This window comes from Hemiscyllium ocellatum, chromosome 19 (assembly GCF_020745735.1).
Source record: "Hemiscyllium ocellatum isolate sHemOce1 chromosome 19, sHemOce1.pat.X.cur, whole genome shotgun sequence".
NCBI classification, from domain to species: Eukaryota; Metazoa; Chordata; class Chondrichthyes; order Orectolobiformes; family Hemiscylliidae; genus Hemiscyllium; species Hemiscyllium ocellatum.
In genome coordinates, this window is record NC_083419.1 from 25371739 (window position 1) to 25395259 (window position 23521).

General features: G+C 43.0%; 1 protein-coding gene across 1 annotated transcript in view; it reads left to right on the forward strand.

Annotated features, from left to right (window-relative positions):
* Positions 1-23521, forward strand: part of ppfia2 (PTPRF interacting protein alpha 2) — a 506299-nt gene that overhangs the window by 478180 nt on the left and 4598 nt on the right. The window contains exon 25 of the mRNA XM_060840055.1: positions 9238-9413. Within this exon, the coding sequence (XP_060696038.1) occupies positions 9238-9413 (176 nt within the window). The remainder of the gene's footprint in view (positions 1-9237; positions 9414-23521) is intronic.

Below are 23521 nucleotides of genomic sequence, written 5' to 3' on the forward strand. Positions count from 1 at the left end.
AGTGAGTACAATCCCAGGATCCTCAGCCATTCCACGTATGTTAGACCTACCAATCCAGGGATCATCTGTGTGGATCTCCGCTGGATTCGCTCCAGTACCAGTATGTCCCTCCTGAGGTGTGGGGCCCAAAACTGGACATAGTACTCCAAATGGGGCCTAACCAGAGCTTTATAAAGTCTCAGTAGCACATCACTGCTTTTATATTCCAACCCTCTTGAGATAAATGACAACATTGCATTCGCTTTCTTAATCACGGATTCAACCTGCATGTTTACCTTTAGAGAATCCTCGACTAGCACTCTCAGATCCCTTTGTACTTCGGCTTTATGAATTTTCTCATCGTTTAGAAAGTAGTTCATACTTGTATTCTTTTTTCCAAAGTGCAAGACCTCGCATTTGCTCACGTTGAACTTCATCAGCCATTTCCTGGACCACTCTCCCAAACTGTCTAGATCCTTCTGCAGCCTCCCCACTTCCTCAGTACTACCTGCCTGTCCACCTATCTTCGTATCATCAGCAAACTTTGCTAGAATGCCCCCAGTCTCTTCATCCAGATCATTAATATATAACGTGAGCAGCTGCGGCCCCAACACTGAACCCGTGGGACACTGCTTGTCACCGGCTGCCATTCCGAAAAAGAAGCTCTTATCCCAACTCTCTGCCTTCTGTCAGACAGCCAATCCTCAATCCATGCCAGTAGCTCACCTCGAACACCATGGGCCCTCACCTTACTCAGCAGCCTCTCATGTGGCACCTTATCAAAGGCCTTTTGGAAGTCTAGATAGACCACATCCACTGCGTTTCCATGGTCTAACCTACTTGTCACCTCTTCAAAGAATTCTAACAGGTTTGTCAGGCACGACCTCCCGTTACTAAATCCATGTTGATTTGTTCTTATCTGACCCTGCTCTTCCAAAAATTTAGAAACCTCATCCTTAATGATGGATTCTAGAATTTTACCAACAACCGAGGTTCGGCTAATTGGCCTATAATTTTCCATCTTTTGTCTTGATCCTTTCTTGAACAATGGGGTTACAACAGCGGTCTTCCAATCATCCGTGACTTTCCCTGACTCCAGTGACTTTTGAAAGATCTCAACCAACGCCTCCGCTATTTCCTCAGCCACCTCTAGGATGTAGCCCATCGGGGCCAGGAGATTTGTCAATTTTAAGACCTTTTAACTTTTCTAGCACTATCTCTTTTGCAATGGCAACCATATTCAACTCAGCCCTCGGCCCTCTTTAATTGTTGGGATATTACTCATGTCTTCCACTGCGAAGACTGACGCAAAGTACTTATTAATTTCTTCAGCTATTTCCTTATCTCCCATCACTAGTCTCCCAGCATCAGTTTGAAGTGGCCCAATGTCTACTTTTGCCTGTCATTTGTTTCTTATGTATTGAAAGAAACTTTTACTATCATTTGTAATATTACTGGCTAGCCTACCTTCATATTTGATCCTCTCCTTCCTTATTTCTCTCTTTGTTATTCTCTGTTTGTTTTTGTAGCCTTCCCAATCTTCTGATTTCCCAGTGCTCTTGGCCACTTTATAGGATTTCTCTTTTTCTTTGATACATTTCCTGACTTCCTTTGTCAGCCATGGCTGTCTAATCCCTCCCCGGATAATTTTTCTTTTCTTGGGAATGAACCTCTATACTGTGTCCTCAATTATACCCACAAACTCCTGCCATTTTTGCTCTACTGTCTTCCCTGCTAGGCTCTGGTTCCAGTCAATTTTCGTCACTTCCTCTCTCATGCCCTCATAATTACCTTTGTTTAACTGTAACACCATTACATCCGATTTTGCCTTCTCTCTTTCAAACTACAGACTGAACTGTACCATATTATGATCGCTGCTTCCTAAGTGTTCCCTTACTTTAAGATCTTTTGTAAAGTCTGGTTCGTTACATAGCACTAGGTCCAAAATAGCCTGCTCCCTTGTGGGCTCCATGACAAGCTGTTCCAAAGAGCCATCCTGTAAGCATTCCAAGAATTCCCTTTCTTTCGATCCACTGGCAACATTATTTACCCAGTCCACCTGTAAATTGAAGTCCCCCATGATCACCGTGACCTTGCCTTTCTGCCATGCCTTTTCTATTTCCCGGTACATGTTGCGCCCCTGGTCCTGACCACTGTTAGGAGGTCTGTACATAACTCCTATTATGCTTGTTTTGCCTTTGTGGTTCCTCAATTCCACCCACACAGACTCCACATCATCCGACCCTATGTCATTCATTGCCATAGATTTAATTTTGTTCTTAACTAACAAGGCCACTCTGCCCCCTCTGTCCACCTCCCTGTCTTTTCAATAAGTTGTAAATCCTTGGATTTTTAACTGACAGTCCTGAACCCCCTGCAACCATGTCTCTGTGATGCCTACCACATCATAATCATTCACGATGATCTGTGCCTTTAGTTCATCTGCTTTGTTACGAATGCTACGAGCATTCAGGTAAAGTGCCTTCATGCTAACATTCTTATCATTAGAGATGTTGGAAGTCATAAGATGTCCTAAATTATCCTTCCTTTTTGTTGCATTCCTAATCTGCCTCAAGGTTAAATCCACCTGCATACATGCTATCCTCCTGCTTATCTTTCCATTTAACTCCATACTCCCTGTCGCTTTCACTTTCCCTTCCCCCCAACTCAGAAGTTTAAAGTCCTACTCCACCCTATTTATCCTCTTCGCTAGAACATTGGTACCAGATCGGTTCAGGTGGAGACCATCCCAACAGTACAGATCCCCCCGGTTCCAAAACTGATGCCAATGCCCCATGAAATGGAATCCCTCTTTCCCATACTAATCCCTTAGCCACGTGTTTACTTCCCTAATTTTCTTATCCCTATGCCAATTGGCACATGGCTCGGGCAGTAATCCGGAGATTATGACCCTTGAGGACCTGTACTTCAATTTCCTTCCTAGTGCTTGATAATCCCCAAACCGATCCTCCACCCTAGCTTTGCCTATGTTGTTAGTCCCAACGTGGACCACAACAACTGGATCCTCCCCCTCCAGCTCCAATATCCTTTCAAGCCGGTCGGAGATGTCCTGCACCCTGGCACCGGGCAGGCAACACACCATGCGAGACTCACTATCCGGCTTGCATAGGATACTATCTGTCCCCCTAATTATAGAATCCCCTGTGACAACTACTTGTCTTTTTGCTCTCCCCTTTTGAATGGCCTTCTGCACCATGGTGCCGTGGTCAGCTGGCTCATCCTGTCCAGAGCCCTTAATGATCATTAACCTTTTTATTTAAACTTAAAACTGCAACACTCAAGTGAAGTATTAATTTTCTAGATGTCACAATATTTAAATTACAACTGGCATAAGTTGACAACACACAAAGCAGAAGAAGTCATCAGCTGAAACAAATTTCCACAGACTTGAGGTCATAGCTAATGAATTTCAATTTCATAGACAATAGCAGGAATGCTATTACTACCCTTTTTTTGGCATCTCCAGTCACAATCTAAGATTCAAAGTTAACAATCGCAGCCACTACATTTTCCCATATAGAAACTCCAGCTAATGACTGCGGGCAAACATCATAGTCTCTGGCCCCTGGTAAAACCCTGACTCCAGCAAGACCCCCAGTTCATGGTGTTTGGGGAAAAAGTACCACTCCATCAAAACACAAGACGTCTGCAAAAGGCAGAAAACTAATTATAGAAAATAAGGTGATGGAAGATGAATTGAACAGATATTCACTCTGGAGGTTACGAATAACATCCCAGAAAGAACTGTAAATTAAGAAGTGAAAAGGAATGAGGAACTCAAGAAAACTACAATTACCAGGGAAGTAGTACTGATAAATTGTTGAGGGTGCAAACTGAACAACCCTCAGGTCCTAGTGGATTTCATCCTATGGTCTTAAAAGTAGTGGCTAATTAAATAATTATTACATTGGTTCCAATTTTACAAAATTCCCTAAAAATGAAGAAGATTCCATTAGATTGGAAAATAGTGAATGTAACTTTTTATTCAAAAAAAGGAGTGACTTAGATAGCAGGAAACTGCAGGCCAGTTAGCCTAACATCTTTCATTGGGATCCTCTTTGACAACAAGTGAGGTCTCAAAGGATTGGAGAAAGGCCAATGTTGTCCCATTGCTTAGGAAGAGTAGCAGAGAAAATCTAGGCAATTACAGACCTGGGAGCCTAATGTCAGTGTTCGGGAAATTATTGGAAAAGATTCTCAGAGACAAGATCTGTATGCATTTCGAAGCAAATACAATTATTAGCGATAGACAGCATTGTTTCATGCTGGGAAGATTGTGCCTCACCAGCTTGATTGAGTTTTTTCAGGGAGTGACAAAGATGATTGATGAGGGAAAAGCCTTCATCAATGTTGTCTAAATGAACTTCACTAAAGCCTTTGACAAGTTCCCTTCTGGCAGACTGGTACAAAAGGTGAAGTCACATGGCTTCAGGGGTGAGTTGGCAAGGTGAATACAGAACTGGCTTAGTCATAGGAGACATAGGATAGCAGTCTAAGGATGCTTTTCAGAATGGAGGGTTGTGATTAGTGGTGTTCCACAGGGATCACTGCTGTTTGTAATGACTTGGAGAAAAAAACATGGCTGACCTAAATAGTAAGTTTGCAGATGTTACAAAGAGTTGTGGGTAGTGAGGAGGATTGTCAGAGGATACAGCAGAATATAAATCAGTTGGAGGCATGATCAGAAAAATGGCAGGTGGAATTAAATCCGGACAAATATGAGGTGATGCATTTTGGAAGGTCAAATATGGGTAGAAATTATACAGTGAATGGCAGAACCCTTAGGAATATTGATATGCAGAAGGATCTGGATGTGCAGGTCCACAAATCCCAGCGAAGGTAGACAAGGCAGCAGAAAAGGCATAAGCATGCTTGCCTTCATTGGAAGTGGCATTGAGTACACAGTTAGGCAACTTATGCTGCAGCATTATGGAACTTTAGTTCGGCCACACTTGGAATATTGCATACAGTTCTGAGCACCGTACTACCAAAAGGTTGTAGATGCTTTGGAGAGGATACAGAAAGGTTTACCAGGTTGTTGCCTAGTATGGGGGATTTTAGCTATGAAGAAAAGTTGGATAGACTGGGTTTGTTTTCACTGGAACACAGGAGGTTGAGGGGCAACATGAAGTAGTTTACAAGATTGTGAATGGCGTGGACAGAGTTGGAAGAATTAGGCTTTTTCCCAGAGTTGAGGATTCAATTACTAGGAGACGCAGGTTCAGCGTGTGAGGAGGGGCGTTTAAAAAAGATGTGCAAAGGGTGGTGAGTGCATGGAACATGCAGGAGGTGGTGGAAGCAGACACAATCACCGCATTCAAGAAGCACCTAGATGAATATGTAAATTGGAAGGGATTACAGAGATACAGATCCTCTAAGTGACAACAGTCTTAGTATGGAAATCATGATTAACCAATTTATTTTGAGTTATTTGATGATGTAATATGTGCATTGGATAGAGGGGAATGGTGGATGTACTACAAATTTCCAGAAGCCATTTGATTAGATGCCACAGCAAAGGTTGTTTGGGAAATAAAAGCTCACGATGTAGCTCATGATCCCTCACTTAGGTAGAAGATTGGCTAGCTAACATGAAACAATTGATAAGGTGTGATGTTGCAAGAATGCAGGTAGGTGCTAAGTGAGCGAGCACTTTGGGAGAAAATGAGCTGGCCTGCAATCCAGCCTGGTCCAATCTGTGAGCTCAGTACATGTCCATCTGTGTTAAGTGACTTTGCTGCAGCTATTTAATATGAGTTGCTAGTGTGCCCAGCAATGCAATGTTGTCCTTCTTGAATGACCTGCAAGTGTATTGGAGAGTTTTATAAAGGCCATGAGAAGTTGGCAACTTCTGTCTGCCAGTGTCATTGGATGAGGAATATGTGTGGCTGTTGCCCATGAATCATGGAGTAAAAAATGAGGTCTGCAGATGCTGGAGATCACAGTTGAAAATGTGTTGCTGGTTAAAGCACAGCAGGTCAGGCAGCATCCAAGGAATAGGAAATTCGACGTTTCGGGCATAAGCCCTTCATCAGGAATGAGGAGAGGTTGCCAGGCAGGCTAAGATAAAAAGTAGGGAGGAGGGACTTGGGGGAGGGGCGATGGAGATGTGATAGGTGGAAGGAGGTCAAGGTGAGGGTGATAGGCCAGAGTGGGGTGGGGGACGGAGAGGTTAGGAAGAAGATTGCAGGTTAGGAGGGCGGTGCTGAGTTGAAGGAACCGACTGAGACAAGGTGGGGAGAGGGGAAATGAGGAAACTGGAGAAATCTGAGTTCATCCCTTGTGGTTGGAGGGTTCCCAGGCGGAAGATGAGGCGTTCTTCCTCCAACTGTTGTGTTGTTATGTTTTGCCGGTGGAGGAGTCCAAGGACCTGCATGTCCTTGGTGGAGTGGGAGGGAGAGTTAAAGTGTTGAGCCACGGGGTGGTTGGGTTGGTTGGTCCGGGCGTCCCTGAGGTGTTCTCTGAAGCGTTCCGCAAGTAAGCGGCCCGTCTCCCCAATGTAGAGGAGGCCACATCGGGTGCAGCGGATGCAATAGATGATGTGTGTGGAGGTACAGGTGAACTTGTGGCGGATATGGAAGGATCCCTTGGGGCCTTGGAGGGAAGTGAGGGAGGAGGTGTGGGCGCAAGTTTTACATTTCCTGCGGTTGCAGGGGAAGGTGCCGGGAGTGGAGGTTGGGTTGGTGGGGGGGTGTGGACCTGACGAGGGAGTCACGAAGGGAGTGGTCTTTGCGGAACGCTGATAGGGGAGGGGAGGGAAATATATTGCAGAACACTGATAGGGGAGGGGAGGGAAATATATTGCGGAACGCTGATAGGGGAGGGCCCTGAGATGCATTTTGGACCTAAGCAACAGAGAGGTTCTTCGGATCAAGCAACAAGCTGAGGTTGCCAGATCAAGATTAGAGAGGTGCTGGAAAAGCATAGCAAGTCAGGCAGATCCGAGGAGCAGGAAAATCAATGTTTCAGGCAAAAGTCCTTCATCAGGAAGTATGTTTCCTGATGTATGTTTCCTGATGAAGGGCTTTTGCCCGAAACAACGATCTTTCTGCTCCTCAGATGCTGCCTGACCTGCTGTGCTTTTCCAGCACCACTCTAATCTTGACTCTAATCTCCAGCATCTGCAGTACCCACTTCTGCCTGAAGTTGCCAGGTACCCACCCTCATTTCCATATTGAGTTTCTCAGCATCAACATGTTTAGCATGTTTGGTAAGATAAGACTCTGAATAATAATGAGTAAAGTTGGTCCACTAATCAGGCAAATTGCCACTGCCTAATGAGAAAAACATCACACTACTAGTCAAAAGCATAACAGATGGAGCAGCATGCTCCCAGTGTTGAAATAGGCCTGACTTTACTTCATGCCAGATACTGCCACATTTCTCACCACAACCTACATCAGTCAGATTCCTATAAGATTCCACTCATTGATAATACCCCCCAACCCAGCTATCTACAATCTCATGCTCACCTTCATTCAGTGACACTGTTCATCCCTCTTCACCTCAAAAAATGCTGAACCCTCTTCATCCCTCTGCACACTTCACCAATGCTGACTCTTCTCACATCAGCCAGACTTAAGTCAGAGATTCCAGAAAGTACTGTATATCATGAGTTTCTGGGAGGTTGAGCATTTTCTGGTGAGGGAATGGGTGAGTAATGTTGGAGGTGTCAAGGAGTTGAGGTATTGAACTCTATTGGTGTTGGGAGTGAAGACATCTAAGTTGGGAATAACACTGCCAGGAGAGACAGTAACATGGCTGGGAGGGAATTGAACATGGCAGGATGTATATGGTTGCCTTTGTGCTTGACAGCCCAATTGGTTTACTTAGAATTCCATTTTATATTGGCTATGTAAAATTCTAAGTAATTGTGCAGAATTTGTGCAGTAATCTGGCTAAATGTAGTGCAAATATTGCGTGTCTCCATTGTTCTGCCTGTCTGATCGCAGTCATAGAAATCATGACGTCTACTAGGCAGAGGAAGCCCGGCATTCGTAGTTTAAATTCCTGCATAAGTCATGTAGATGTGCATATGTTGGGAGTTCCTCAGGAACCCAAAGTACACCAGTGACTTCAGTTGGATTGAAGGTGTTTTCCCATATCAAGAATATTCAGGATGTAGTTCTTGTTGAGGGACATTTTGGTGAAATTAGGCACCAAATGAGAGTGACCAAGAATAGGACTGAGGTAAGTTACATTTGAAGTTTTTATGAATTCAGAAGCAGCATGAATTTTATGATGGCCACAGCGCCTACAGATAAGCGTGACACCTCCCCCCACAGCTGGTAAAGTTGCAGTAATGAGGTATAACACTGAGTACCATGGTAGTGACTCAGTATTTGCCATTTACCCACCCTACTGCACTCCATCTGCAATTTTCTAACAAATTCTGGTTCATGGAAGTGACAATCATGCCTGTAACTTACTCCATTTCCTGCATCCTGAGATAGGTGATATGTTATTGATATTTTGATTTGACTGAGCTGTCTGCAGAGATGCAATTAGTAGTGAATGCTGAGCATGAAGATAGGACTAAAAGTCTTATAGCTTGAACACATGAAGTACCAAGTTTGACTGTGCCCAAAATCTACTTCTCTGACATTATATTGTATTTGTCAGTTGGACATGCATAACTACTTATAAAATTTACGAGCCAAATCGCTGATTTTGCCATTTTACTCTTTTAAGGAATATCTCAGTGGTTGGCACTGCTGTCTCACAATGCCAGAGGCCCGAGTTTTATTCCAGCCTTGGATGATTGTCTAAGTGGCATTCTCCCCATGTTTGCATGGGTTTCTGCCAAGTGCTTCAGTTTCCTCCAAAGATGTGCAGTTAGCCATGGTAAATGTGAGGTTAGAGGGATAGGGTGTTGGGAAGAGCTGGGTCTGAAGGGGATGCTCTTTGGAGGGTCGGTGCCGACTCGATGGGCCAAATGGCTTCTTTCAGCACTGTAGGGATTCTATGATTTTATATGACTGTGATACATTTATTACAACCTCTGGAATATTTGAATAGTGAAAGACATTAAAGTTTTAGCATCAGAGAAGACTAGTGCATAGCATATTGTGATATAACAAAGTCAAAGAAAAAAATTAAAGCATTTGATAATCAGGGTATCAATTCTTTTGCAATATAAATTGGAACAGAAGAGATTGTACCTTATAAGTTAAGAACTTGATGTTATTAAAATCTAAAAGAAAGTTCATGCTCATTTTATAGTTTCACATTTTTCAGATGCAATTGTGTGGAGCAATGACCGTGTCATCAGGTGGATACTGTCCATTGGCCTTCGAGACTATGCAAACAACCTCATGGAAAGTGGTGTTCATGGAGCACTCTTAGCCTTGGATGAAAACTTTGATTATAGCAGTTTGGCTTTGATCCTTCAAATTCCCACTCAAAACACACAGGTAAACATAGCCCAATTTCATTTACCCTAAAGATAATTTTTGTTTGTTTGATTTTAAAGTAGCAATTTCACTTATTTATTGGAAAATTTTGCAGCTTTAAAATAGGATAATGTATTAGTTTTACAAACGTTTTGTTTCTGATATCTAAATTTGATTCAGACCTATATACTTCTGTTCTGTTGTTACTTAAAGAATTTCTGCTATTGAAGGTTCTCAGGCAATATTTCTCATATTCACACACAGTAATTAAATGGGCATGTTTTCTCAAGAAGGAGATCAGAGTGGGTCATACAATTATTCATCCAGGTTTGGTTGATTTGAATCTGAGATGTAGGTACTGAGTACCTGGCTTTTGCCATTCTTGATCTGGCAGTATATGGCAATAATGTTAATTAAAACATATTGATCAATATAAACAAGTAACATGTAAATGTCTTTTTTAAAACTGTTCAAGAATTGTAACACAATATTCCATCTTGATTTCATTCTAAAATAATTTCATGTGAATTTCTGAGTGAATGCCTCTTTCATTCTGGTAGTTTCAGCACCAAACGACCCAGTTAAAGTCAAAAATATTAATTGCTCTTCTGCATTTCCAGAGTGGCCCTGCACTAATTGCCATGTTTTAGAATGCAATAGCATGTGTTATAGTATTTTCTCATATATAAAACTACCAGTCACACACACAGAATGGTGAAATAATAAAGTGAGTTCCTTATTTAAATATAAAATTGAATGGAAGACAATGTACAATACACCTTACTTTTAATATTGCTGCTTCAGATACCAAGAAATCAAGACTGACACTGGCTTAAAATATGATTAGTAATACGCATTTCATGTGAGTGTGAACCAGAAGCATGCAGTATGCACATATTGTGACATACTCCAAGTCTAATTCGGTTTTGACAGCTGATATGACTTTTTGAACCCTGCTACTCTAGTCAGTACTTTCTCTTAAATATGCACAGCTGAGTATGCATTCAGCAGCATCTCTTGCCAGCTCTATTTTAAAGGCATCACATCCAACGTACGGTTGAGTTACTTTAAACTGTTTACTTATTGATCCTAATGTGGAAATACACGGAGTTGTTGGAGGTCCTGTGAAATGTCAAACAAATCATCAGAAAGTGGTGTTGAATGTTTGGAAGTTTTTGGATGTTTGGAAGAAGTTGTGTACTCAGGAGTGCCTCTAAGCACACCAATTTTTCCCAAGCACGAGAAGCAGAGAGAGTTTATGAATATATGACTGGCAGTTAATGTAGAAGACTTACATTAATTAATTAATTACTTAATTACATTAAGTACTTATCAGCACAGGAATGGTAAAAGTATGGAAACAGAAGGAATTGGGATATTTAAAGACCAAATTTTACATGGATCTTTATGGAGGCAAGAGGCATGGCTGATGTATTAAAAGTATGCTTGCACCTGTCTTTACCTGCAAAGCAGATGCTGCTGAGACCATGGTAACACATTAAGAAATGCTGTCACTAGAAGGGTTTAAAATGGATAAGGATATATTTTATACATTGTCAATACTTCTAATTGGTTAGGCACTAGGACAGGATAAGATGCAGCAAAGGATATTAAAGGAAGTGAGACTAGAAATTGCTGAGGCACTGGGATAAACTTTCAATCTCCTTAGTTTTGAGGTTGGTGCCAGAGGATTGGAAAATTGCAAACATCAAACTTTTGTTCAAAACAAAGGTTGTAAAAATTAGTGCAGCAGTTACAGACCAGTTTAACTTCAGTGATGGGGATAACTTCTGGAAATAATCACTGAAGGTAGAATTAATATTCATATAAAAAATGTGAATAGAGTTGGAATGGATGGTGTGGACTTCTTGAGGAAATGTCATGTCTAACTTGCTGGAGTTTTCTGAAAGGATAACAGGGAGGATTGATTAATGCAAGGCTAATGATGTAGTGTACACAGGCTTCCAAAAAGTCTTCCTTCCAGTGCTACACAACAGGGGGGTAAGGAAAGTTACAGATCGTGGAGGAATAGTACCAACACGGATACAAAATTGGCTCTATACTAAGAAGCAGAGGTATTTTTCAGGCTGGAAGAAAGGTTGCGATGAAGTTTCTGAGGGTCAATATTGGATCTCTTGGTTTCCCTGGTACATATAAATGATCCAGATCTTGATGCATGGAGGCAATTTTAAAGTTTGTAGAGAATGCAATACTTGGGAGAATTGTAAACTCCAAAGAGGACAAAATACAAACTCAAAAGACATTTATGTATTGTTGGCATTGGCAGAGAGGTAGTAGATGAATTTCAAAGTAGAGAAATATGAGGTGATATAGTTGGATACAAGGAACATGGAGAGATTGAATAAAAGAAAGAGCACATTTCCAAATGATGTGCAGGAACAGAAAGACCTGATTGTAAGTGTACATAAGCATTAAAGGTCGCAGGAAAGGTGCAGTGAGCTATTTCTAAAGCATACAGGATTCTTGGATTCATGTACTGGGGTGTGGCATACAAGATGAGGGGGATTATGATGAATTTATGTAGGATGCTGGTTGGACCTCAGCTGGAGGACTCTGTACTTTTCACAGCACCTACTGTAGGAAGGATATAAACGCATTTGAGATCATGCAGAAGAGGTTTACGAGAATGGTTCTGGGAATGAAACAGTTCAGTTGTGAAGAAAATTTGGAAAAGTTGGATCAATCTTACATGGACAGGAAAGTGCCTTACTGGGCACTGCAGTGGCTTCAAGACAGAAATGTGAGCCAGGGAATACGGTGGTCTGTTAAAATGGCCAGGAAATCAAAGCTTGGGGTTATTTTTGTGTTTCTTCTCCCTAAAGCAAGGACCACATTGTGAACAGTGAATGGGAGTAAATTGCAGATAAATTGTTGATTCACTTGGAAGATGAAGAAATTCCTGGGCACCTTGCTGAGACATTTGTATCATAGATAGTTACAGGTGAGGTGCCAAAAGTCTGGAGGTTGGTTAACATGGTGCCACAATTTAACAGAGGCAGTAAGGAAAACACAAGGAACTTTAGACTGGTGAGGTTGACATTGGTGTGGGTAAGTTGTACAGGGAATCCTCAGGGACAGGATTTCCATGCATTTGGATAAGCAAGCACTGATTAGGGATAGTCAACATGGCTTGTGCTTGGGAAGTCATGTCTCATGATCTTGATTGAGTTTTTTGAAGAAGTGATGAAGAGGATTGATGAGGGCAGAATAATGGACATGATCTATATGGACTTTACTAAGGCATTTGACAAGGTTCCTCATGGTACACTGGTTAGATCACATGGAATACAGGGAGAACTAGCCATTTGGATGTAGAACTGGCACAAAGGAAGAAGACAGAGAGTAGTGGAAGAAGGTTGTTGTTCAGACTGGAGGTCTGTGACCAGTGGTGAAAGTGAGGACTGCAGATGCTGGAAATCAGAGCTGAAAAATGTGTTGTTGGAAAAGCACAGCAGGTCAGGCAGCACCCAAGGAGCAGGAGAATCGACGTTTCAGGCTTCCTGAAGAAGGGCTTATGCCCGAAATGTCGATTCTCCTGCTCCTTGGATGCTGCCTGACCTGCTGTGACCAGTGGTGTGCCACAAGGATCGATGCTAGGTTCACTGGTTTTCATCATTGAAAGAAATGATTTGGATGTAAACATAGGACATATGGTTAGTAAATTTGCACATGACACCAAAATTGGAGGTGTAATATACAGCGAAGAAGGTTACCTCAGAGTACAGGGATCTTGATCAAATGGGCCACTGGGCTGAGGTGTGGCAGATGGAGTTTAATTTAGATAAATGTAACATGCTGCATTTTGGAAAGCCAAATCAGGGCAGGGCTTATACACTTAAAGGTAAAGTCCAAGGGAGTGTTACTGAACAAAGAGAGTGCAGGTTCATAGTTCATTGAAAGTGGAGTCACAGGTAGATAAGATAGTGAAGAAGTTGTTTAGTATGCTTTCCTTTATTGTTCAGTACATTGAGTATAGGAGTTAGGAGGTCATTTTGCCGCTGTACAGAATGTTGGTTAGGCCACTTATGGAATACAGGTATCCCCCACTTTTTGAATGTTCACTTTACGCAATTTTGCTTTTACAAAAGACCTACATTAGTACCTGTTTTCGCAAATCCAAAGAGGATTTTTGTTTTTACGAAAACTGGCGATACATTTTCCCATATAAATCATGTACCTTCATTTTCTGCCATTTCCGGTTTACGAAAGGTTTCCTAGGAATACTCTAGTTTCAGATCACGGGTCTACCTGTATTGTGTGCAATTCTGGTCTCCCTTCTATAGGAAGGATGTTGTGAGACTTGAAAAGGTTCAGAAAAGACTTCCAAGGATGTTACCAGGGTTGGAGCTATAGGGAAAAGCTGAATAGCTTGGGTCTGTTTTCCCTGGAGCATCGGAGCTGAGTGGTGACCTGATAGAGGCTTATAAGATCATGAGGGGCATGAATAGGGTAAATAGACAAGGTCTTTTCCGACAGTGGGGTCATCCAGAACTAGAGGACGTAGGTTTCGGGTGAGCGGGGAAAGAATTGAAAGGGACCTAAGGGGCAGCTTTTTCATGCAAAGAGTGCTGCATGTATGATGCTGGAGACTACTGGAGGAAGCCAAGATGGACCATCCAGATGGCACTTCTGGTTGAAGATTGCTGTGAATGCTTCAGCCTTATCTTTTGCACAGATACGCTGGACTCTTCTATCATTGAGTATGGATTTGTGGAATCTCCTCCTCCAATTAATTATTTAATTGTCCACTGGATATGGCAGGACTGTAGAGCTTAGATCTGATCCATTGGTTGTTGGATCACTTAGCTCTGTTTATCACTTGCTGCTTATGCTGTCTTGCATGTAAGTAGTCATGTTTTGTAACTTCAGGTTGACAACATATTTTTATGCCTGGTACTGCTCTGGGCATTCTCTCCTGCACTATCTATGGATTCAGGGTTGATCTCCTGCATTATGATAATGGCTGAATGGATATATGCTAAGCTAAGAGGTTGCAGATTGTGCCAGAGCACTATTCTGCTGTGTTGATGGTCCACAGCATCTCATTGATGCCCACTCTTCAGTTGCTATATCTGTTCAAAATCTGTTTTATATTGGCAATAGTGCCACACAACACAATGGATAGTATTCTAAATGTGAAGTTAGGGCTTTGTATCCACAAATACTGTACGGAAGGTCACTCTAACTGATACTGTCACAGACAGATGCACTTGTAGCAGGCAGATTGATAAGGATGAAGTCAGGTATGCTTTTCCTCTTATTGGTTTCCTCACCACATGCTGCAGACTCAGACTAGCAGTTGGATCCTTTAGGACCAGCCAAGCTCAATCAGCAGTGCTGTTGCTGAGCTAATCTTCGTGGTGGACATTGAAATCCACTACCTAGAGGATATTTTTCAACCTTGATACCCTTAGTGCTTCCTCCAAGTGTTGTTCAACATGCAGGAGTACTGATTTATCATAAGAAGGAGGATGTGACAATCACTAATATCCTTTAGGGAAGGAAACTGCTGTCCTTACCTGGTCTGACCTACATGTGACTCTAGACTCACAGCAATGTGGTTAACTCTTAACTGCCCTCTAGGCAATAAATGCTGGCCTAGCCAGTGACGCCAGTAGTGATTGTAATGAGGTCAGCTAGATGGACAATATCAGTTCCTTACTGGGCTATTAATCTGGCCCAATCAGGGAGCCTAGGCTGACAGATATAAGCAGGTGTGTCAGAGATCCTGTTACACTGAGAACTGGCTCTGAGAGAGGTGGATCAGCATCAAAGACTCATGTGCAAATAAATGGTGATGGGATACTGACCTCAGTGGAGTTATTTCAGTAGTGACGAGAGAAAAAAAGTGTCCTGAATAAATTCGCTCGCAACAGCCATCTTTGACTTGGGGTAAGCATTTCTGGCATCATGCCATTATTTGCAAAGCTTGACTCATTCGATCCTAAATTAGATTACTTACAGTGTGGAAACAGGCCCTTTGGCCCAACAAGTCCACACCGACCCGCCGAAGCGCAACCCACCCATACCCCTCCATTTACCCCTTACCTAACACTATGGGCAATTTAGCATGGCCAATTCACCTGACCGGCACATCTTTGGACTGTGGGAGGAAACTGGAGCACCCGGAGGAAACCCACGCAGACACGGGGAGAACGTGCAAACTCCACATAGTCAATCGCCTGAGTCGGGAATTGAACCCGGGTCTCTGACGCTGTGAGAAGGCAGTGCTATCCATTGTGCCACCGTGCCGCCCACTACCATCGAAGACTGGGTCCAGTATGTGGAAAGAATATTTTCCGGGCAGATGACATTGGGGCAGATGAAAAGCAATGAGTAATTCTCCTGACAGCTTGTGGACCTGCAGCTTTTTTTTAGTAATTATGAGCCTGACTTTCAATGAGGCAACAGATATTCAAACCTTTCAAGAGTTGACAGATTTGGTTCAGGAATATTATGACCCCAACACACCTCTAATTTTAAGATGCTATCGCTTTGACTCTGCGGTTTGTGAACTGGGGAATCATTTGGAGTTTTTTGATTAGGTTAAGGTGACTGGCAGAGGCATGTAATTTTGATTTAACCTTTAATGAGATGCTGTTGGTGTGATTAATGAAATAACTATGCAAAAGCACTTACTACTGAGACCCAACTGGACTTCAAACTATAACTGGCTTTATCATTGTAAAATGAGGCAAGTGGAGCAGATGAGTTGCAGCATATTCTGAATAAGCTTGGGGAATACCACTTGAGTAAAGGCAAGACAGCAAAAGATTACCCCTAGATCTAAATTTGAGTAAGAGAGCTTATAGGTCAGTATCCAGGAGAGTGCACTCCCGGGAAAGCCCAGCTACATCTAGTTTGGAGCAATTAAATTGCTTAGCAACATCCAAATCCAAACCAATGTAAATAAACACCTGGTTAAATGGTCACCCAATTCTAATGGAAGTCAATAATGGCACAGACTTTACAGTGAACACAGAACCAGTCTTTAACAAAATTCGGTCTAGACATGAATCTTTAAGTTTGTGCAAGATCTCGACTAGATTAAGGACTTACACCAGGGAACCTTTATAAGTTAATGATGTAACTTTGATTTTGTAATCTTATGAGAAGCAGCTGATTCCCTTATCACTGATTGTGGTAAATGACTTGGGCCCTAGTTTGTTGAAGCAAAATGAGGAAGATTGGCTCAATATTTTTCAATTAGAAAATACCTACCTAATTAAATACCTAGAATATTTTCAGGAAGATCTAGGGATAGCAAAGGAATCAAGGCCACTTTGCATGTTAACCAGGAAGGAATTCCCCGATCTGCAAGGCCTACCCAGTGCAGATATCATCAAACCAATCCAGTTTGCAGAATGGCCAGTACTGGGCATACCAATTGTGAAGCGTGATGGATCAGTTCACCTTTGTGGGGATTTTAAACAAATGATAAACTGCTTTTTGCAACTCAATAAATATCCTATCCCTCGCATAGAGGATTTATATGTAAAGCTTGAAGCAGGGGAGACTATCCTTTATGAAGGTCGACATGAACCATGAATACTTACAATTTCAGTTAGACAAGGATTCCCAGACTTATGCTACATTAATACTCATAAGGGTTTGTATCAAAACACAAGACTGTCGTTTGGAATATTGTCAGCCTGTACAATTTTTCAACAGCCAATAGAGAATAGCCAGTATTGTCCAACTGTTTAAAAAGAGTTGCAGCGATAATCCTGGAAATTACAGGCCTGAGAGTCTACTGTCAGTGGTAGGGAAATTATTGGAAAAGATTCTCAGAGACAAGATCTATATGCATTTAGAAGCAAATGAACTTATTTGTGAGAGACAGCCTGGTTTTGTGTGGGGCAGTTGTGCCTCACTAACTTGATCAAGTTTTTTAAGGAGATGACAAAGATGATTGAGGTAAAAGGGGTTGATGTTGTCTATGTGGACTTCAGTAAAACCTGTGACAAGATCCCTTATGGCAGATTGGTACAAAATATGAAGTCAAATGCCATCAGAAGTGAGTTGGCAAGATGGATACAGAACTTGCTTAGTCATAGGAAACAGAGCGTAACATTGGAAGGATGTTTTTTGGAATGGAGGGCTGTGACGAGTGGTGTTCCACAGGGTTCAGTGCTGAGACTTCTGCTGTTTGTGATCTACATAAATGATTTGGAGGAGAATGTAACTGGTCTAAATAATAAGTTTACAAAGATTGGTGGAGTTGCAGATAGTGAGGAGGATTGTCAGAGGATACATCAAAATATAGATCAATTGGAAGCAATGGGCAAAAAACTGGCAAATGGAGTTTAATTTGGACAAATGAGTTGATGCATTTTGGAAGGTGAAGTACAGATAGAAATTACACAGTGAATTGCAGAACCATTAGTATTGATATGCTGAAGGATCTGGGTCCACGGGTCCACAGATCACTGAAGATGACAGCACAGATAGATAAGGCAGTAGAAAAGGTGAATGGCATGCTTGCCTTCATTGGAAGGGGCATTGAGTAAAGGAATAGACAAGTTATGCTGCAGCTTTCTAGAACTTTAGTTAGGCCACACTTGGAATATTGCATACATGTAGGTTTGCCCACTGAGTTGGAAGATTCATTTCCAGACGTTTTGTCACCCTACCAGGTAAGATCTTCAGTGGACCTCCGGCCGAAGCACTGCTGATAATTCCTGCATTTTAGAGTCATAGAGTCATAAAGATGTACAGCACGGAAACAGACCCTTCAGTCCAACCTGTCCACACCGACCAGATATCCCAACCCAATCTAGTCCCACCTGCCAGCACCCGGCCCATATCCCTCCAAAACCTTCCTATTCATATACCCATCCAAATGCCTCTTAACAGTTGCAATTGTACCAGCCTCCACCACATCCTCTGGCAGCTCATTTCATACATATGCCACCCTCTGCGTGAAAAAGTTTGTAAGACATGATTTCCCACGCACAAAGCCATGTTGACCATCCCTAATCAGTCCTTGCCTTTCCAAATACGTGTATATCCTATCCCTCAGGATTCCCTCCAACAACTTGCCCACCACTGAGGTCAGGCTCACCGGTCTATAGTTCACTGGCTTGTCTTTATATATTTATATATTTTGGTTTCTTTCCCCTCTCACCCTAAACTGTGGCATCTAGTTCTGGACTCCCCAACCCCAGGGAAAAGACTTTGTCTATTTATCCTATCCATGCCCGTCATGATTTTATAAACCTCTATAAGGTCACCCCTCAGCCTTCGACGCTCCAGGGAAAACAGCCCCAGCCTGTTCAGCCTCTCCCTATAGCTCAAATCCTCCAACCCTGGCAACATCCTTGTAAATCTTTTCTGAACCCTTTTAAGTTTCACAACATCTTTCCGATAGGAAGGAGACTAGAGTTGCATGCAGTACTCCAACAGTGGCCTAACCAATGTCCTGTACAGCTGCAACATGACCTCCCAACTCCTGTACTCAATACTCTGACCAATAAAGGAAAGCATACCAAACACCTTCTTCACTATCCTATCTACCTGTGATTCCACTTTCAAGGAGCTATGAACCTACACTCCAAGGTCTCTTTGTTCAGCAACAATCCTTAAGGCCTTACCATTAAGTGTATAAGTCCTGCTAAGATTTGCTTTCCCAAAATGCAGCACCTCGCATTTACCTGAATTAAACTCCATCTGCCACTTCTCAGCCCAGTGGCCCATCTGGTCCAGATCCTGTTGTAATCTGAGGTAACCCTTTTCACTGTCCACTACCAATTTTGGTGTCATCTGCAAACACACGAACTGTACCTCTTATGCTCGCATCCAAATCATTTATGTAAATGACAAAAAATAGAGGGCCCAGCACCGATCCTTGTGGCACTCGACAGGACAGAGGCCTCCAGTCTGAAAAACAACCCTCCACCACCATCCTCAGTCTTCTACCTTTGAGCCAGTTCTGTATCAAAATGGCTAGTTCTCCCTTTATTCCATGAGATCTAACCTTGCTAATCAGTCTCCCATGGGGAACCTTGTCAAACGCCTTACTGAAGTCCATATAGATCACATCTACTGCTCTGCCCTCATCAATCATCTTTGTTACTTCAAAAAACTCAATCAAGTTTGTGAGACATGATTTCCAATGCACAAAGCCATGTTGACTATCCCTAATCAGTCCTCGCCTTTCCAAATAAATGTACATCCTGTCCCTCAGGATTCCCTCCAACAACTTGCCCACCATGAGGTCAGGCTCACCAGTCTATAGTTCCCTGGTTTGTCTTTATATATTGTGGTTTCTTTGGGTTGATGATGTAATTTCCTGTTACTTTTCTCAGGGGATGGTAGATGGAGGTCTAACTGGATGTGTTTGTTCATTGAGTTCCAATTGGAATGCTATGCTTCTAGAAATTCACATGCATGTCTCTGTTTGGCTTGTCCTAGGAAGGATGTATTGTCCCAGTCGAGGTGGTGTCCTTCCTTATCTGTATGTAAGGATACTAATGAGAGAGGGTCATGTCATTTTGTGGTTAGTTGATGTTCATGTACCTGGTGGCTAGTTTTCTGCTGTTTGTCCAATGTAGTGTTTGTTATTGTTCTTTCATGGTATTTTGTAAGTGACATGACTTTTGCTTGTTGTCTGTACAGGGTCATTCAAGTTCATTAGCTGCTGTTTTAGCGTGTTGATGGGTTTGTAGGCTACCATGAGGCCAGAGGGTTTCAGTAGTCTGGCAGTCATTTCTGAGATGTCTGTGATTTAGGGGAGAGTGGCTGAGGTTTCTGGACATGTTTTGTCTGCTTGTTTGGATTTGTTACTGAGAAATCAGTGGACTGTGTTCATTGGATAACCATTCTTTTTGAATATACAGTTTAGGTGATTATCCTCTGCTCTCTGTAGTTCCTTTGTGCTGCAGTGTGTGTTAGCTCATTGAAATAATGCTCTGATTTTGAAGTTCAAACCATCGTCTACAGGAAAACAATACGTATGGACCAAATATTGAACTACAGAAGCAATCATCCCAACATCCACAAATTAAGCTGCATCAGAACACTATTTCAACGAGGGGACAAGTTGGAAAGATGTGCGAGATAGATTTGTCATACAAAGGGCAGTGAGTGCCTTATACATGTTGTCAGAGGAGATGGTGGAAGCAGACGCAATAGCAGCATTCAAGATACACCTGGAATTGGAAGGGAATAGAGGGATATGGATCCTGAAGTGAAGACAGTTTTAATATGGAAAGACAAAATGTGGTAGTGTAGGCGTGGAGGGCTGAAGAGTCTGTTCCTGTGCTTTATTGTTCTTTGCTGAAAATGTGTTGCTGGTTAAAGCACAGCAAGTCAGGTAGCATCCAAGGAACAGGAAATTCGACGTTTCGGGCAAAAGCCCTTCATCAGGAATGAGGAAAATGTGTCCAGCAGACTAAGATAAAAAGTAGGGAGGAGGGACTTGGGGGAGGGGCAATGGAGATGTGATAGGTGGAAGGAGGTCAAGGTGAGGGTGATAGGCTGGAGTGGGGCGGGGACAGAGAGGTCAGGAGGAAAATTGCAGGTTAGGAGGGCGGTGCTGAGTTCGAAGAAATCGACTGAGACAAGGTGGGGGGAGGGGAACTGAGGAAACTGGAGAAATCTAAGTTCATGGTAAAAAATGAGGTCTGCAGATGCTGGAGATCACAGTTGAAAATGTGTTGCTGGTTAAAGCACAGCAGGTCAGGCAGCATCCAAGGAATAGGAAATTCGACGTTTCAGGCATAAGCCCTTCATCTGGCAAGGCTGGGAGCTAGGACCTGGTGTGGGACTGGGGGTTGGGGCGGGGGCGGGGACCGAGATCGACGTAGGGGCGGGGTTAGACGTGGTGACGAATCTCGGTGTGGGGGCAGGGTCACGCGTAGTGACAGAGTTACTTGCGGAACATTTCAGGGAACACCTCTGGGACGCCCGAACCAACCAACCCAACCACCCCGTGGCTCAACACTTTAACTCTCCCTCCCACTCCACCAAGGACATGCAGGTCCTTGGACTCCTCCATCGCCAGAACATAACAACACTACAGTTGGAGGAAGAGCGCCTCATCTTCCACCTGGGAACCCTCCAACCACAAGGGATGAACTCAGATTTCTCCAGTTTCCTCATTTCCCCTCCCTCCACCTTGTCTTAGTCGATTTCTTCGAACTCAGCACCACCCTCCTAACCTGCAATTTTCCTCCTGACCTCTCCGTCCCCCACCCCACTCCGGCCTATCACCCTCACCTTGACCTCCTTCCACCTATCACATCTCCATCGCCCCTCCCCCAAGTCCCTCCTCCCTACCTTTTATCTTAGCCTGCCTGGCACCCTCTCCTCATTCCTGATGAAGGGCTTATGCCCGAAACGTCGAATTTCCTATTCCTTGGATGCTGCCTGACCTGCTGTGCTTTAACCAGCAACACATTTTCAACTGTGATCTCCAGCATCTGCAGACCTCACTTTTTACTCGACTACTTTATTGTTCTTTGTTCTTTATTCAACATTTTACAAGGTTTAACCCAGGTCACTATTTATCTAGATGTGCTAATAACAAAGAAGACCAATAAAGAGCACTTGGACATCATCCTCAGACCATCCTAGGTGGTCTGACTTAGAAGGGAAAGATGTGTGTTTCAGGCACCCCAAGTGACCTACTTGGGCTACAGAGTCAACAAGACCATGTTACATCTGTTGGAAGATACAGTGAGAGCGATCAAAGGTGTCCTGGCTCCCATGTCAGTATAAGACCTTAGGTCTTTCCTTGAGTTGGTGAACTATTCCGAAAAGTTTATACATAATGTGGCCTCCACCCTGGCGTCTTATAAAATACGATCAGCCTGGGAAATGGTCACCTACCCAAGTCCTAGCTTTCAGGGAAGTGAAGAAACAGCTCTCTTTCTTGAAGGTATTGGCACATTATGATCCCAAGTAAGAACTGCTGTTGACATGCCATGCCTCCCTGAATGGCATCTGAGTTGTATTAGCTCATAGGTGGCCCAATGGAGAGGAACGCCCAATAGTATTTTCATCCAGGACTTTGGCTAGTGCAGAGTGTAAATATGCCCAGATAGAGAATGAAGGTTTGGCGGTCATATTCAGAGTTGAGGAGTTCCACCGATACCTTCACAGAAGTAAATTTGTAATAATAAGACTACAAATCCCTGGTAGGTGTACTTAAGTAGGGCAAGGCAGTGCTGCCCATACCTTCAGGCTGAATTCAGCAGTGGGTTCTAATATTAAGTGTGTATAATTACCACTTGAAACACCATCCAGGAAATCCGTAGCAAATGTGGATGCTCTGAATCGCCTGCCACTGGCAGATACACCACCATCGGTACCAGCACTGGAAGAATCCATATGTTTTTACATTTTCTGGCCACACTTCCAGTCACAGCTGACAATATCATAATTTGGATGCAGAAAGATCCATTCCTGGAATAACTGAAAGAGCTGGTGGTGATGGGGAGGACCAAAGGGCCATCAGAATTGAAACCTTTTTGAGCCCAAAGAAACCTGATAGAGGACAGCATATTCTTCTAGGAGCAAGAGTAATTGTTCTGAGCAAAGGTAACTACTGGATAATGGCTGAACTCCACCAGGGTCATCCAGGCGTTTCCAAAATGAAGATTCTGTTGAGGTTGTCTGGTGGTCAGGATTAGATGCAGACATAGCCATGTTGATAGCGCAGTGCCCAGAGTGCCAACATGGACAAAAATACCACCAGCAGCTCCCCCATGTTCAGTGAAATAAGTATGTAAGTTAGCTCGCTGAACTTGAAGATTTGTTTTCAGATGTTTCATCACCATACTAAGTAACGTCATCAGTGAGAGTCTCTGGTGTAGCACTGGTGGTATGTCCTGCCTCTATTTCTAGGTCTTCGTTTCTTAAGGTGGGTGATGCCATTTCAGTTTTTTTTTCAAGGGAAGACAGATAGGATCTAAAACGATGTGTTTATTGATGTAGCTCTGGTTAGAGTACCATGCCTCTAAGAATTCTCGTGCTGGCCTCCATCCAGGACTCTCTCTGTCTCTGCTCCAGGAATCGCCCATTTGCTCTGCTGCTGTTGCAGGACCCGGCCTGTACTCGTTCCACCACAGGACTTGGCCCATGCTCGCTCAGTTACACCACAAGAC